The sequence below is a fragment of the Sus scrofa genome, chromosome 11 (assembly GCF_054392235.1).
Source record: "Sus scrofa isolate SSC_HxYL_T2T_F1_AM1 chromosome 11, Sscrofa_HxYL_maternal_Yorkshire_Landrace_v2.0, whole genome shotgun sequence".
Taxonomy (NCBI): Eukaryota; Metazoa; Chordata; class Mammalia; order Artiodactyla; family Suidae; genus Sus; species Sus scrofa.
In genome coordinates, this window is record NC_139393.1 from 19,217,222 (window position 1) to 19,234,674 (window position 17,453).

General features: G+C 38.5%; 2 protein-coding genes across 14 annotated transcripts in view; one reads left to right on the forward strand and one right to left on the reverse strand.

Annotated features, from left to right (window-relative positions):
* CAB39L (calcium binding protein 39 like) overlaps positions 1 to 17,453 on the forward strand; it is a 722,245-nt gene that overhangs the window by 359,000 nt on the left and 345,792 nt on the right. The gene's annotated exons all lie outside the window — the stretch shown is intronic.
* FNDC3A (fibronectin type III domain containing 3A) overlaps positions 1 to 17,453 on the reverse strand; it is a 193,726-nt gene that overhangs the window by 90,338 nt on the left and 85,935 nt on the right. For 10 of the 12 annotated variants that reach the window (XR_014819346.1, XR_014819347.1, XM_021065328.2 and 7 more), the window contains one exon: positions 10,609 to 10,684. Coding sequence is in view for 8 of the 12 variants with exons in the window: in XM_021065328.2 (XP_020920987.1) it covers positions 10,609 to 10,684 (76 nt within the window). In the remaining 4 variants the exon portion in view is untranslated. Of the gene's footprint in view, positions 1 to 10,608; positions 10,755 to 17,453 lie in introns of all 12 variants that reach the window. The other 2 variants (XM_084981599.1, XM_084981600.1) reach the window with 1 other exon arrangement.

Sequence of the window (17,453 nt, forward strand, 5' to 3'; positions counted from 1 at the left end):
ACTACATACAATCTTTTTTTTTTTTTTTTAATTTTGCTTTTTAGGGCTGCACCACGGCATATAGAAGTTCCCAGGCTAGGGGTCTAATCTGAGCTACAGTTGCCAGTCTACACCAGAGCCAGAGCAACACAGGATCCGAGCCATGTAGACAACCTATACCACAGCTCATGGCAATGATGGATCCATAACCCACTGAGTGAAGCCAGGGATTGAACCCGCATCCTCATGGATACTAGTCAGGTTCGTTTCCACTGAGCCACGAGGGGAACTCCTACATATAATCTTGACTTAAGTTACTTATAATTCCTGTAGTCCCTAAAGAAATTCATTAAGTTCAGTCAGACTTGTAGTAATAAGCTGTTTTGTCCAAAGATAATCAGTGGTCTTATAAAAATTCTTAGACTACTGATCTACTTGTTAAAATATATGTAAGATATGTCATAAGATATTAGCATATTATGAATACCTAAAAACTTGACAGCTGGTGGAAAATTCTTGACTCTAATTCACACTAGCCCATGTGAATTTCATATATATGTATATATCCATGCAAAATAATGACATTTAAGTAATCTACCCAAGGATACAGAATCATAAAATTTTAGATTTGTGAAGAACCTCAAAAGGCATCAACTCTAGGAGTTCCCTTTGTGGCTCAGTGGTAAGGAATTCAACTAGTATCCATGAGGACACAGGTTCAACCCTTGGCCCCACTCAATGGGTTAAAGAATCCAGCACTGCTGTGGCATAGGCCAGCAGCTGTAGCTCTGATTTGACCCCTAGCCTGGGAACCTTCGTATGCCACAAGTATGGCCTTATTTCAAAAAAAAAAAAAAAAAAAAAAAAAAAAAAAAAAAAGGCATCAACTTCAACCATCCACTGAAAAGAAATTAGACCTCCTAATGGCACCATCAAGTGAGGAGTCCACATAGGCATTACCACCTGCAAAGGCAGATGGGAAACTGATTGTTCTTGAGCCTCTTTGAACAGTTCTGTTTATTACAAAGTTATTCCTTATATTGAGCTAAATCTGTTTTCTTCTAACTCCCACCCACTGGTCCTAGAATCCAAGTTGACTTATTCCCAAACTTGTACTTTGAAAACACACCATTAATTAATTCACATATTTTGTTATTTCTTTAAAGTTTTATTGTGAATTTAGGAAGAAAAGTTCTATTTCATACTGCTAGTTACAGTAACTATAGCAAAAAATGCAGTGATCTTGATATATAAAACAACAGACATTTAACCTCTAATAAATTGCAAAGGTATTTTTAATATCAAAGAGCTGACATATCTAACAAGATTCATGGGGCCTGAGTTGTAGTTTGCATACGTGTCTCAGGGATTCCAGAATATCAGAACAGGTCACTAGGAGTCCTACTTGCATGAAAACTCAACCTTCCTCTCTCATCCCCAACAAAGACATTCTGGGAGAAAAGGGATTTGATTAGATCTGATGAGCATAAAGATTCAGACTAGAATACAGAGAAGAGCAAGATCAGGGGCTCAAACTTTTGGAGTGCAGAGAACTCACTCTCAGTAACAGAACTGGGATTAATGTATACACATAAGTATGTAACAAAATATTGTTTTATTAAGGACCTGAAAGTCATCTGGCTCAGTCTAGGAGGAGACTTGCTAATAAAATGTTCTGTAGAGAAGATGGTAAATGTGAAAGAGTAGACCAATTACAGGAGGGAGGACAGGCATGTGGGGTTATACTCACCATCTTCCCAAAACACACAGAGAAGGACAGAGCGGTACTTACTGGTGGAGAAAAACTTCCTTTAACTTCACAAACCACTATAACATCAGGAAGAGTCAGACTCAGGTGCATGAGGAGACAGAGCAGAAAAGTAGTGACAAACAGTAGCAGTGGTGAGGAGAAGAAAAACAGCAACAGAGGTGCTGATAATAACTGCCCCACAAGCAATAGCACCAGTCATGCCTTGAATGAGGTGACAGTAGAAGCAACAAGGACCCAACAACCTCCCACTGGCAGATGGAAAAGAGATATGAGATACCAATGGCGAAAAATCAGTAACTGCTAAGAAGCTGGTCAAAGACATTTGGAAGCAAAAGGGAAAGCAAGGAAGATTTCGAGGTCATACAAACTCTAGTGGGTGAGGGGGCTCAGAATCAGCATACTCTGGGATAGCCAGTTGGGTTACTGACTTCCCTAACTAAGGGGAGATACGAAAAAACAAAGGTTAATACTTTTCAACAAACCTGAATTCACTACAACAACTCTTCTACACATGAAAGTCAAATCATAAGAAAACAGGCAAAGGAGTTCCCGTTGTGGCTCAGTAGCAACGAACCCAGCTAGCATCCATGAGGATGCAGGTTGGATGCCTGGCTTCACTCAGTGGGTTAAGGATCTGGCGTTGCCACGAGCTGTGGTGTAGGTCGCAGAGGCAGCTCAAACCCTGCGTGGCTGTGGCTGTGGCTGGCAGCTGCAGCTTGTATTAGACCCCTAGCCTGAGAATTTCCATATGCCACAGGTGTGGCCCTAAAGAGACAGGAAAAAAAAAAAAAAAAAAAAAGAAAAGAAAAAAAAAAAAAAAAGAAAGAAAAGAATAGAAAATAGGCAGAAATCCAGGATCTGGCCAAATGATTAACTAGGCTTTTTTTTTTTTTTAACATTTTAAAACTAAAATTTTCATATTACTCTACAATCTTACCTGGTGCTCACATTGACTACTCTGAGGCACTAAAATATCCCTAAGTTTAAAAGTATATTTTCAGTATGTTGTAGTTACCAAGGCAAACAAGTATGCCAATATACTTTAAAATATTTAAGCAATTATTTTAATAAATATCAACAGCATGCCTACTAAACAAAGGCACTGTTTTAGCACAGAGAACCAACAATGAAAAGAGACATTTTTTGCAGTTAAGGAAACAAAACAGAAGGAAGCTAATATTCTCTAAACACTCTTGTTAAGTAAGGTTTTATATATCAAAATAAAGACAGCATCACTGTTTCTACCCTTACAAGATATAGAAGTTTTAGTGGAAGTTTCTTTCACAAGTGTTTATTTTATTAGGAATGTGGATTAGTAAATCAGCTATTTGGCATACTGTTTATAGGTCTATTAAGAGCAATAACTATTCACTAGCTTGATTACTCTATGAAATGTGCCTGTGCCTGTACACAGATATACTTGTTAAATTTAAGACTCTCATTCAAAGTACTCATTTCTAAAAGTAATTATGGATATCTCAGTTTAATTAACAGGTTATTTTGGAATCAAAGAATCTTTAGTTAGAATGAATGTTGGAACTTGCATTCAAAATTCTTTTACTATGCAAGAATTACTTTTATAATATCATTCAATCAGTAACTGAGAACACATAATGATGGGACTCAGGTATAAGAAAGCAATGTCTTCACTCTTACACAGTCATAATTGTTAGACAGTTCTTCCCTGTGACTCAAAATTTGCTTCCCTGTAACTCTCATCTGTTAGTCTAAGTTCTGTCCGCCAGAAAGGTGGCTCTGATCCATACCAGGCCAGTCCTCTGTGAGGATATCTTCCTCTTCTCACTGAGACTCTTGTTTCCTATGCTATGCTGAGATGCCCCTCAAGTGTGGATGGGGGCTTCTTTGGGCTCTGGTACCACCTGGCCTGCCATGAGGATTCCCTCCTCACATGCTCAGGATCTGATTCTCCTTGCTGGACTCCATTCTCTATCTCCCATGTAGACAACATCCTCGTGACCTCATTTGGGCTCTGACTCTTCAAGCCAAATCACCGCTCTCATAGCTCCAGGACTCAGACTTGATGACTGCCTCCACCAAATGGACACTTTCATCGCCCGGCTGGGGCTGCAACAGCCCATGCCAGGCTGCTCTCTTGTCAGATGCCCTCCCCACTAAACAGTAGGCTCTTTTCTGTGTGGATAGCCTTTTACGTAACTCAAGCTCTAACCTTCCACTCCAGACCACCCTCAGCATGGGAGTGATGTAACCTTCCCTGGGGCTCCAACCACCCGTCATCATGTCAGGCTACCCCTCCACAGAGATGGCTCCTCCCTGTCTGAGCTGTGACTCCCTACATCAGGTTGCTCTCTCAGGTGCATGTCCTTACCTTAAACAGGCACGGATTCCACATGCTGGGCCACCCCAAATGAGGATCTCCTCATCCTGCAGAGAGTCTTACACCCCACACCAGGCCACTCCTTCTTCAGGATGCCTTCCTCAGCCTGTTTAGGCTCTGAATCCACATAGCAGGCCATGTCGCTGTGTGCGTCCCTTCCTTACTGTCTGACTCTTTACACTAGGCAGATGTGATGGAACGTCTCCCCGAATTTAGCTCTGATATCCCACTCTGCAGCACTGCAGCTCCTCCAGTGCAATGCTGCCACAGATTGAATGTCTGCGTCCCCCCCCCCCCCCATTCATATACTGAAACCCTAACACCAATGTGCTGGTATTAAGTGGTAAAGTCTTTGGGAGGTGATAAGGACACGAGGGTAGAGCCCTCAGAGTGGGATTAGTGCTCTTAGAAGAGACCTCAGAGAGCTCCCTTATCCCTACTACCATGTGAGGTTAGAGTGAGAGTCAGCAGTTTGCAAGTGGCAAAAGGGCTCTCACCAGAACCTGAACATGCTGTCACCATGATCTTGGACCTGAGCCTTTAGCACTGTGAGAAATATATTTACATGGTTTATAAGCCACCCAGTCCATGGTATTGTTATGGTAGCCCTAAGGGACTAAGACAAGCGTCTACAGAGTTCTGCCCCACCTAATGGCTTTAGGACTTAAGTGCTAGGAAGGAAAGGGAAGAAGAGAGGGAGTCTCAATATCACTGCAATAAACTTTTGTGACTGAGTCAGTTTTCTTTTTTCTTTTTAGGGCCGCACCAGCAGCATATGGAAACGCACAAGCTAGGTAGGGGTTGAATCGGACCTGCAGCTGCCAGCCTATGCCATAGCTACAGCAACACGGGATGCAAGATGTATCTGCGACCTACACCACAGCTCACGGCAGCGCCGGATCCTTAACCTACTGAGCAAGGCCAGGGATCAAACCCATATCCTCATGGATATGGGTTCTTAACCCACCGAGCCACGATGGGAAATTCTTGAGTCAGTTTTTAAGAGGAACTCTAATACACATCTAATACAGTAGAAGGGGCCAGGGCATATAAAAATCATTTGAAGGGGCCAGGGCATATAAAAAGTATAAGCATAAGCTGGTATTTTTTTTTTTTTTTTTTTTTTTTTGCCATGGCATGCGGTGGCTTGATGTCAGATCTCAGTTCCAGATCCTGGACTGAACCCAGGCCACAGTGGTGAAAGTGCCAAATCCTAACCACTAGATCACCAAAGAACTCCTAGGTCTTTTTTTTTTTTTTTTAATGTAACTTTCCATCTTGCATGCAGTCTCACCACAGAAGTGCTGTAACAATGCAAAACCATTAGATGCTTATTCTTAACCACAAATTCTTATTCTTTAGTCCTATTTATTAATTTTGAGATGTCTTGGAAGAAAAGAAGGGGAAAAAAAAAAGAAATCTGCCTCTCAATAAGTAGGATTTTTAGATAAAATGGTCTATACAGACTCTATTTGCTTGGCATATACAAATGCTCAAGAAAGGTGAGTTTTTTTTTTTCTCAGTCAACTTAACGAAACATTTATTAAGCATTCTCTATGTGCTGGATGCTATGCAAGGTACCAGGACTACAAACTATATGTAAAACTTTATTTCTTTCCTCAATGACCTGTATGTGGGTCCCACGCGGAGAAGAAGAGAGAAAACGAAGAAAGATCTTGTCTACAAACACTTCATGGAACAGATGACATATGAAGGATGGATACCAATTTAATGCCAGGAAGGCAGCTCTGTACCAGGAATCTTAAGATCCACCACATATTCTCTATAAAATATGCTTCTAGGACCTTACCAGTAATCCAAATTCAGAAATTTTGGCTAATTCTCTATTCTGTATACCTCTCCACAAAACAAAACTAGGAAGGGCAGTCTTTAGCACTTGTTACAAAAATATATTAATAATAAGCCTTAAGATTTTTCAGTTAATAAATTTTTACATTTCTGTATACAACTACCAGGCAAAATGAATTTTTATAATACTTATTATATAAGATAATATCTGGACATGCTATCATTGCACTTCGCTAAAAAAAAAACATCAAGTTGTTAGATGTTTCAAAATAACTTAGTGGAAAAAAACCCACAGAGATTCAAAACAGTACTCCAATTTCAAAAGTAATAATGTATTTGTGCTAAAACCAATTAACAATGGTGTTAAGAGCGCAAAAATGAGGTATATATTAGAATTAGGTAGTAAAAATAAGCCTAACCAAAGAGCAGAATGGCAAACGGAAGAGTGATAAAAGGCAGGGAACTATACTTTTAGATATTTAAGAGTTGGGCACTGTCTAAAAGGACATGAGATAAGGCAAAGCTTAAGGACAGAGAGACATAGGATCTTTTATTAGACTTGGAAAGAATGGTATGGAACAATAAAAAACAATCAAATAAACAAAGTACATTATTCTCATTATAAATGTAAAACATATTTTAAAAAACAAATATTGAAAAGTCCTCCTTTCTGACCCATAACAATTTATTTCATTTTTTCTTCTTTTTTTAGGGGTGGAGAGAAGAGAGAGAAACTATGCAGTGCATTTAAAAGAATACTTGTTAACATCTGATTTGAATATTTGTTACATTAGATTTGAAGTAGGAAGAGTTGCAGGTTAACAGGTGACTATATATTAAAAGAACTGGAAAACATCACTGATCTTTCCCAAAACTATAAACTGGATGTCACTTCTTTTGCATAATCTCCTTCAAGAGTTCTTCCTCCCTTTTATAACAAAGTTCTTGGTCTGGCAGTCAGGCCATTTCAAGAGCTGACTATATTTTCAGATTCCTCTCTGTCTAAACCCCTTTTACACAACTTTCTAGCAATTCCAATCTCTCTGCAGTTATCCAAATACGTTGTTCTTTCCTTCTGTTGCTTTTGTATGCTGTTCCCTCTGCCTAAAATGCTTTCTTGAGACCCCTCTGTCCATTTGGCCAACTACTATGTTCCTTAAAAACAGGACATGTGTCACATTTTCTTTGAAGAGTCCCCTTCCTCCACATAATTACTCTGTGATTAAGCTCTCCTATGTGCCCATAACACCCCATGCATATCTCTAATGGTTCTTTTTATATTGTGATACAATTGTTAATTTCCCCCCTTTTCTCCTATTACACTGCGTTCTTCAATGGCAGGAACTGTGTCATGGTTTTCTTTGACTCCCTTGCAGCTGGCACAGTATACCTCAGCAGAGGCTTAGTACATTCATGAAAAAAATATTAGCAATTTGTCTATTCCAGCAGTATGCTACTGGGGGGGGGGAGTACGTATGTTGAGCTTTGCCCATAACTGACTGTAACACACAAATTCTGAACCTCCAATAAAATGAGGATTATTTATATCTGTAATGTTCTCTGTGATTCTTTAACTTAGTTTTTGTTAGTATAAATTCTTGATAGGTAGTAAAACTACTTTAAAAAGAACAGTCTTTAATTCAAATGCTTATTAATTTATATTAGATTTATCTCAATTCTTTAGGCTTTATGATAGAGGTTTTCTTTTACTAGTATAGTGGCTGTGAAGAGAAAAGTTTTCCTAACTTGATGGCCTTAGGGACCCTATTTTTCTGTTTCACTGGCATGTGATTTTCCTCCTTAAGACTGTCTCTTTCTCATATGCTGCTTATACATTTCTCCACTTCTACTTACACTCTTCCTTTTTACCGAGCTCTAGGTCTAGATCAAGATGATTGTCACGTGAAGGCAAAGAGCAAGAAAAAGGAGGAGAGGATGAGCTCCAGCAGTCCTAGTCTTTTCTTGCACTGTCTTCTGCTTGGAGGGCACACTGATCTTTACAAAGACTTCAACTAGTCTCTAGTTCACTACCATACATATACCATCTTTTAATTTTGGATAAACAAAAACATAAAGAGGGGAGAGCTTTGTACTTTCTACATGGTTCCCCTAACCTTTCCTGTTTTTGAAACTCTGCCCAGTAGTAATTTTAAAACAAATCTCCACTCTTATAATCTAATGTATGGAGAAAAGTGTCTTCCTTTTCTACTGAAGCAAAGAAATATGTCCCTGCTTAAAAATATCTTTACATGGTAGTCAATTCCTACTATTAGGACACTTTTAGTACTATAGGCACATTATAAACTAGACAGGCTTTTTTTTGGTCTTGATTGAAGGGGTAATTGCCACAAAAAATTAATTTAACTGATTTTATGAGAGAGAGCATTTACAAATTACAATTACAAATTGACTTTTTATGTTTTTTTTTTTTTTCTTTTTTCTTTTTGGAGCATATGGAAGTTCCCAGGCTGCATCAGAGCTGTAGCCACCGGCCTACACCACAGCCACAGCAACGCCAGATCCGAGCCACATCTGTGCCTACACCACAGCTAACGGCAAAGCCGGATCCTTAACCCACTGAGTGAGGCCAGAGATCGAATCTGCAACCTCATGGTTCCTAGTCGGATTCATTTCTACTGCGCCATGATGGGAACTCCACAAATTGACTTTTAAAATATAAGTTATTTAAAATTCAAAGTCTGGTTATCCAATTGCAATGATGAGTGTATTTGCATTTTAAGTCACACTAAAATAGTAATGAATATTCTCATTTGCAGATGTGTTTGAAAAACACCAATGTTATATTATTTAAAATATTGCCATCATAAACATTTATTGAAAACAATTTGAAAAGAGATGTACATATAACCGAAGGTGTGTGCTCTACTTAAAACTTACATTCTAAGAAGTAGCTAGTATAAAAATGAAAAAAAAAATTTTTGGGTCACACCTGCAGCATGTAGAAGTTCCCAGGCCAGTGACTGAATCTGTGCCACAATAGCAACAATGCTGGATGGAACCATAACCTCCTGAGCCACCAGGGAACTCCAAAAAAAAGGAATTACTTTTATGGAAACCTAACCAACAAGACAGGCAAAGTTTATTACAGTGCTTATAAATTCAACTATCTTATTTCTTTTAAGCTTTTATGTGGACTCTTCTATTTGTGAAGTTATCTATTAACTGGTGCTCAAAAGATTTAAATTAACTTAGAGAAAGTGCTAACTCCAAGACATGTAAGGTTTGGATGGCAGGCTAAAAGTTTTCATTGTAATTATTGAGCTAACTGCTTCTCTAGAAAGAAGTCTATTTCTTCTTTGATTAAATTGATTTGATAGCCCAGGTTAAATTGGGGGTGGGTGGGTACCATAAGTCCTGGTGTGTCTGAAACAATCTAGCTGACACCAATTATCTTGGAGCAATGGCAAGGGTCCACTTTCATTCTTAGAGTATCCTAGTTTGGATGATAAAGCATATTGTCACCTACTTCTTTTTTTTTTTGTCTTTTCTAGGGCCTCACCCGCGGAACATGGAGGTTCCCAGGCTAGGGGTCCAATTGGAGCAGTAGCCGCCAGCCTATGCCACAGCCACAGCAATGCGGGATCCGAGTCACGTCTGCAACCTACACCACAGCTCACGGCAATGCCAGATCCATAACCCACTGAGCGAGGCCAGGGATTGAACCTACAACCTCATGGTTCCTTGTTGGATTCGTTAACCACTGAGCCACAATGGGAACTCCATGGTCATCCTACTTCTAATGTGTTCTTTTCATAAGAAAGTAGTAACTATTAGTTAGGTACCCAAGACGTGGAAGGCCAAGAACTGAAGGGAATACAAAGAAATGGTAGCTGCCCATAAAAATGCTTAAAACTTAGAGAGACCAAATAAACATTTCAAGTTAAACATATGAAATTTAAGTGGCTTTAAATAATATTAACTAGAAGAAATGTTATAAGTACATTCTTCCTAACTGAATGGCCCGATTGGTCTTCTGAGGTCTCACAGGAGATGGGGGTCACTTTCTATTAAACGCCATTACAGTACCCATCATCACCACTTACTGAGTGCTTTATAGGTGCCAGGTCTGGTTTAAAGTGCTTTATACGCATATTAGTTAACCCTCACAATGGTCCTAAGAGGTGTGCTCTTATTATTCACAGGGATAGGAATTTTACTGCTGAGAAATGTACCTGACAGAGGTTAAATTACATGAAGAAGTTCATACAGCTAGTAAGTGGCAGAGTCGGGATTTAAATCCACGCTCTCTAATTCCAAAGTTGGTGACCTTTTTATTGCTCTCATCTTCACATGGGTGGTAGTTTTCAACAGGGGGCGATTTTGCCTTCCAGGGGACATCTGATAATATCTGGAGACATTTCTGTTTGGCACAAACATTGTCTGTGTGTGGTGGCTAGTGAGCATTGTGGAAGTGATGCTTACTAAAGATTTTATAAAAAACCTTTTAAAGATCAGATCTCAGCTCAGTCTGGAAGTATTTGGATAGACTAGTGGTGGTGGTGATATGGGTAAATTCTCATAAGAAGAACAGTACAAAAAGTACACGAAAGTATTCAGAGTTTGTGCCTTGGTGTGGTAATTAGTGAGAAGGAAAGGAAGAAATCCCAAGCATATACACTTTTATGTGTTACAAATTTTAGTCTTGTCTCAAATAATAAATTACCATTCTTACCTGTAATGCACTGAAACTGTCCATCTTCTCTTCTTATTGTAAATGCTTCCCCTGGATTAACTTGTACCAGAATAACCTTAAAATGAGGGGAAGATGTATTAGTCCAAACAATAGACTAAATCAGTATATCAAGATATTAAATGTTGCTAGTAAGAGAGTAGATGTGAGCTATTTAATTATGATTTAAATTACGAAACTGAGAAGGAAAACAGAGATTACACCTTTGTTTAAAAAGTATTACTTTACTTTTCTGGAAGTCAGTCTTAAGACAAAAATAAGGGGAAAAAAGATAGTGGCACAATTTTACTGGAAAGTCAATAAACTTCACTCTGAAACAAAGATGCAGTTAAATCACAGAATACTTGGATAATCTATGCTTACACTTCATCATTTGTATAAATTTTTAGGTAAACGTTGGGATGAACACACCTGAATTAGTGTGACATCTCAAATTATATTTGATATGTTAAATTAACCTCATAATTTTATGTAGTTTTCTTTTCATTTTTTAGGTAATACAAACTAATTTTATGACATTTGAAAAAACAGAAAAACAAAAAACAAAAAAAACCTCAAAGTCCTTCTATCCTGATAAACATTTGTTATCAATATCTCAATAAATCCCAATATCTCAATAAATCTCTTAGTCTTGTTCTCTATGCATAGGCTTAATTTCCCCCTTAAATATAAAAGGCAAAAATAAGACCTCCAATTCTCTATTTTTTTGGTTTAATATTATAACAAAGATTTTTCCAAGCTATTACTCAAAGTATATCATCAATGTCTATACCATAAACTAATTTACCATTCTCTTAATTAAGGAATTTAGGTAATTTTCAATTTTTCCAGGATTATAAATAATGCCAAAGGGAGCATTTCGGTAGGGTAGTTTTCCCTTCTCTGTAATTAGTTACCTAATTACATATTCCCTGAAATATAATTCTTGTGTCTGTTGCTAAACTGCTTCTTAAAGGGTTTTACAAATTCACATTTCCCCTCATGGTCTATGAGAATACCCTTTTATCACATTCCCTGTAACCCTAGAAAATAGTTTTAAAATCTCCTCTACCTTGATAGATGAAAACAGTGTATTATTATTGTTTTAATTTGTACTTTATTAATGAGGTTAAATGCTATCTTTACACTTGTTAATATCTCTTTTGTAAATTGGCTATCATCTTACCTTGTTATCTTCCGCCATCTTACATGTTCTTAGTAATTCATATGAACTCTTTGCATAATAATAATAATAATAGTAATAATGTACTAAATTATGCAGAAAATATTTTCCCATTTTGTCTCAATTTTTTAACACAAGTGCTTATTTTCCTTTAGCTAATGTTACCTATTTTTCCCTTTGTGACATCTTCCATTGTTTCTAAATTTAACTTGTTGCTATTTGTCAAGCACTTAAAATGTGGCTTGTCTTTGACTATATGGTGGTGTGCTGTAAGTGCAAAATACACACCAGATTTCAAAGACTTAGTACAAAAGAACCCAACAATGTGAAATAATTAGTTCTAATTTTAATACTGATTACATATTGAAATAATATCCTGACATACTGGGTTAAATAAAACATCATTACAATTAATTTCTCCTCTATTTTTACTTTTTTAACATGGCTACTAAAATTTTTTAAATTACTTATGTGACTGGCATCATATTTCCACTGGATAATGCCGACCTAAAGGTTTGATAAAAATGCTAGTTTCTCTTTTATTCTAGTTTTATATAATTTGATTGTTTATACTTAGTTTTTTAATGTACCTAAACTTTATTTGGAGATGATCCAAAAATATATTTTTCCCTAGAAAGCAAACCAATACTATTTGCTAAATTTAAGATAGCTCCTTTAGCACACAATATACTCTGCTGGTGTATCTCATTGATGATGCTATCTACTTTGGCAAAAGTAGCTTTGGAAATTTTTTATTTTAATCCTTCTAAACATTGTAACTTTAGAAATATGTTTTCTTTCCTTTTCTTTCTTTCTTTCTTTTTTTTTTTTTTTTGCTTTTTTTAAGGGCTGCACTTGTGGCATATGGAAGTTTCCAGGCTAAGGGTCGAATTGGAGCTACACCTGCCGGCCTATGCCACAGTTACAGCAATGTGGATCCAAACCATGTCTGAAACCTATAATACTGCTCATGGCAACGCCAGATCCCTGACCCACTAAGCAATGGCAGGGACCCAACACGCGTCCTCATGGATACTGTCGGATTCTTTTCTGCTGTGCCACAATGGGAACTCCCAAGAAATATGTTTTTGGGAGTTCCTATTGTGGCTTAGCGATAACACATCTGACTAGTATCCATGAGGACACAGGTTCGATCCCTGGTCTCGCTTAGTGGGTTAAGAATCCGGCATTGCCTTGAGCTATGGTGTAGTCACTGACGCGGCTCAGATCTGGCGTGGCTGTGGCCAGTAGCTCCAGTGCCAGTTCCAATTGGACCCCTAGCCTGGGAACTTCCATATACTGCGAGTGCAGCCCTAAAAAGACAAAAGAAAAAAAGAGGAAAAAGACAAAAGAAATGTTTTCTGATAGAGTGCCCCAGTGAAACTCTTTTTCAAACATTTCCTTGATATTTACTGGTGATAAATGCTATGACAGGAGAAGTTAAGTGTTACAAGAGCACATAGGACCAAGTATCTAAAATAGTCTGTTAACTGAAAATGTGTGTGTACATGTGTACACACATGTGTATGTTTGTGTATTTAATGGCTTTGCAGAGAATACAATTTAAACTGAGTCCTGAAGACTGAGCAGGAACTAGTTAGACAAGAGTGGGGAGGCCTTTAAGGTACAGAGCAAATGCAAAGCTCCAGGAAAGGAAATGTTATCAACATTCAGTAAGCCAAAAGAAGTTCTGTGTTCTATATGGCTGGAGAAGAGGGCAGGAGGAGATAAGGGTTGGAGATATGGGATACAGGAAAAAGGTGAGAAATGTGGGGAAAAGTAGACAGGAGTTGGGTTTTTAAGATCCTGTGAGCCAGAATTCCCATCATGGCTCAGTGGTTAACAAATCTGAGTAGCATACATGAGGATGTGGGTTCGATCCCTGGCCTTGCTCAGTGGGTTAAGGATCTGGCTTTGCTGTTGCAGACACGGCTGGGATCCTGCATTGCCATGGCGTAGGCGGGCCGCTACAGATCCGATTGGACCCCTAGCCTGGGAAGCTCCATATGTCGTGGGTGTGGCCCTAAAAGACAAAAAGACGAAACAGGAAAAAAAGAGTCCTGCGAGCCATTCTAAACACAAGGAAAAGTTACTCAAGCAGGTAGTGCTATGAAGGATCACTCTGGCTACACTGTAGCAACCAGATAACAGAAGATCTGTCAGAAGGTTATGGTAGTCATCTAAGCAGATTTCTTTCCAAAGAATTAATTTCTTTTTAGGGCCACGCCTATGGAATATGTACGTTCCCGGGCTAGGGGTGGAATCAGAGCTGCAGCTGCCAGCCTACAACAGAGCCACAGAAACGCCAGATCCCAATCGAATCTGCGACCTATGCCACAGTTTGAAGCAATGCTGGATCCTTAACCCACTAAGCCAGGAATTGAACCCACATCCTCCTGGATACTATGTCAGGTGCTTAACCCACAATGCATTTATTTATTTTCAACTTTCTTTTGCTTTTCTTAGGCTTACCACATTGATTTTCTAACTTTTTCAGTTGAATACTCTATTTTAAAAGCAAACTATATAACAATATCCCTGATGAATATAGATGTAAAAACTATCAATAAAATACAAGCAAACAAAACTCAGCAGCACATTAAAAGGATCATTCATCACAATCAAGTGAGATTTATTTCTGGGAAACAAGGATGGCTCACCACAAACAAATCAATAGATGTGATCCATCACAGTAATAGAATGAAATTTAAAAGATCATCTCAATACATACAGAAAAACAACTGACAAAATTCAGTATTTGTTCATGATAAAAATGCAAAAAACTAGGTATAGAAGGAATGTATGTCAACATAATAAATGCTATATATGAAGTCCACTTAATGATGAAAGGTTGAAAGATTTTCCTCCAGGATTACAAATAAAACAAGTGTGCCCATATTCACCACTCCTTTTCAACACAGTACAGGAAATACGGGGCAGAGCAATCAGGCAAGAAAAAGAAATAAAAGACATCAAAATTGGAAAAAAAGTAAAACTGTCTCAGACTTCCTGTTGTGGTGCAGCAGAAACAAATCCAACTAGGAACCACGAGGTTGCAGGTTCAATCCCTGGCCTTGATCAGTGGGTTAAGGATCCGGCGTTGCCATGAGCTGTGGTGTAGGTCCCAGACGCAGCTTGGATCTGGTGTTGCTGTGGCTGTGGGTAGGCCAGCAGCTACAGCTCCGATTGGACCCCTAGCCTGGGAACCTCCATACGCCACGGGTGCGGCCCTAGAAAGACAAAAGACCAAAAAAATACCCACAAAAAAAAAAAAAAAAACCCTGAAAAACTGTATTTATGTGCAGAGAGCATACATTTATTTATTTATTTATTGCCATGCTCATGGCGTGTGGAAGTTTCCCGGCCAGGGACTGAACCTGCGCCACAGTAGCAACCCAAGTGCTGCAGTGACAACACTGGAGCCTTAACCTGCTGCAGCACAGGAATAAGAGAATTCCTAACATAATTCTATTTATTTTATGCTTGAGGTCCACTTTATTTTTTAATTAATAATTTTTTAAAAAGTATAGTTTGATTTACAATGTTGTGTTAATTTCTGCTGTACAGCAAAGTGACCCAGTCATACATATATATTCATTCTTTTTCTTATATTATCTTCTATCATGTTCTATCACAAGTGACTGGATATAGTTCCCTGTGGTATACGTAGGACCTCACTGCTTATCCATTCCAAATGTAATAGTTTGCATCTACTAACCCCAAACTCCCAGTCTATCCCACTCCTTCCCCACTCCCTTACCAACCACAAGTCTGTTCTCCATGTTTGTGAGTCTGGTTGTTTTATAGATATATTCATTTGTGTCATATTTTAGATTCCACATGTAAGTGATATCATATAGTATTTCTTTCTCTTACTTCACTGAGTACAAGAATCTCTAGTTGCATCTCCATTGCTGCAAATGGCATTATTTTATTCTTTTTTTGTGGCTGAGTAATATTCCATTGTGGTAGATGTACATTACCACATCTTAATCCATTCATCTGTCAATGGACATTCAGGTTGCTTCCAGGTCTTGACAACTGTAAATAGTGTTACTATGAACATACGAGTGAAAGCTTTGTCTGGATATATGACCCACAGTGGGATTGCTGGATCATATGGTAGTTCTATATTTAGTTTTCTGAGGAACCTCCATAACGTTTTCCATAGTGGTTGCACCAATTTACATTCCCAACAGTGTAGGAGGATTCTCTTTTCACTACACCCCCTCCAGAATTTGTTATTTGTAGACTTATTAATGATGGCCCTTCTGACCAATATGAGGTGGTACTTCAACGAAGTTTTTGATTTGCATTTCTCTACTAGTGATGTTGAGCATTTCTTCATGTGCCTACTGGCCATCAGTATGTCTTCTTTGGAGAAATGTCTCTTTAGGTCTTCTGCCCATTTTTCAATTGAGTTTGTTTGTTTGTTTGATTGTCTTTTTGTCTTTTTAGGGCCGTACCTGTAGCATATGGAGATTCCCAGGCTAGGGGTCTAATCGGAGCTACAGCTGGCAGCCTACACCAGAGCCACAGCAACGCTAGATCTGAGTTGCATCTGTGACCTACACCACAGCTCAAAGCAACACCAGATCCTTAACCCACTGAGCAAGGCCAGGGATCGAATCTGAAACCTCATGGTTCCTAGTCAGATTCACTTCTGCTGCGCCATGATGGGAATGCCATGAGATTCATTCTGTATCATATGGAAATGGTTTTTTGTTTTTTGCTGTTGAGTTGCCTGTGTTGTTTGCATGTTTTGGAGATTAAGCCCTTGTTGACTGCATTGTTTACAACTATTGTCTATCATTCTGAATGTTGTCTTTTTAATTTTTAATTGTTTCCTTTGCTGTGCAAAAGCCTGTAAGTTTGAATTGGTCCCACTGGTTTATTTTTTATTTTATTTCTATTGTCTTGGGAGATTGATCTGAGAAAAGGTCTGTACAGTTGATGTTGAAGAATGTTTTACCTATCCTCTTCTAGTTTTTTGTTGTCTTGTCTTATGTTTAACTTTTGAAGCCATTTTGAGTTTCTTTTTGTACATAGTGTAAGACTGTGTTCTAGTTTCATTGATTTACCTGCAGATGTCCAGTTTTCCCAGCACCACATGCTGAAGAGACTATCTTTTTACTTTTTTTTTTTTTTTTTTTTTTTTGGTCTTTTTGGGCTGCACCTGTGGCATATGGAAATTCCCAGGCTAGGGGTCAAATCGGAGCTACAGCTGCCAGCCTAAGCCACAGCCACAGCCACGGCAGATTTGAGCAGCATCTGTGACCTACATCATTGCTTGCAGCAATGCTGGATCATTAACCCACTGAGGGAGGTCAGGGATTGAACCTGCGTCCTCATGGATAGTAGTCGAGTTCATTACCACTGAGCCATGATGGGAACTCCCTTTTTACCACTTTATATTCTTGCCTCCTTTGTCAAAGATTAATTGACCATAGATGTCTGGGTTCATTTCTCTATTCTGTTCCATTCGTCCATGTGTCTGTTTTCATCCAAGTACTACACTGTCTTAATTACTGTACCTTGGTAATACTGTCTGAAGCCTGGGAGAGTTATGCCTCCTACTTTGTTCCCACCCCTCCTCCCCTGCTGCCCAGGACTGCTTTGGCAATTCTGGGTCTCTTATGGTTCCATACAAATTCTTGTACTGTTT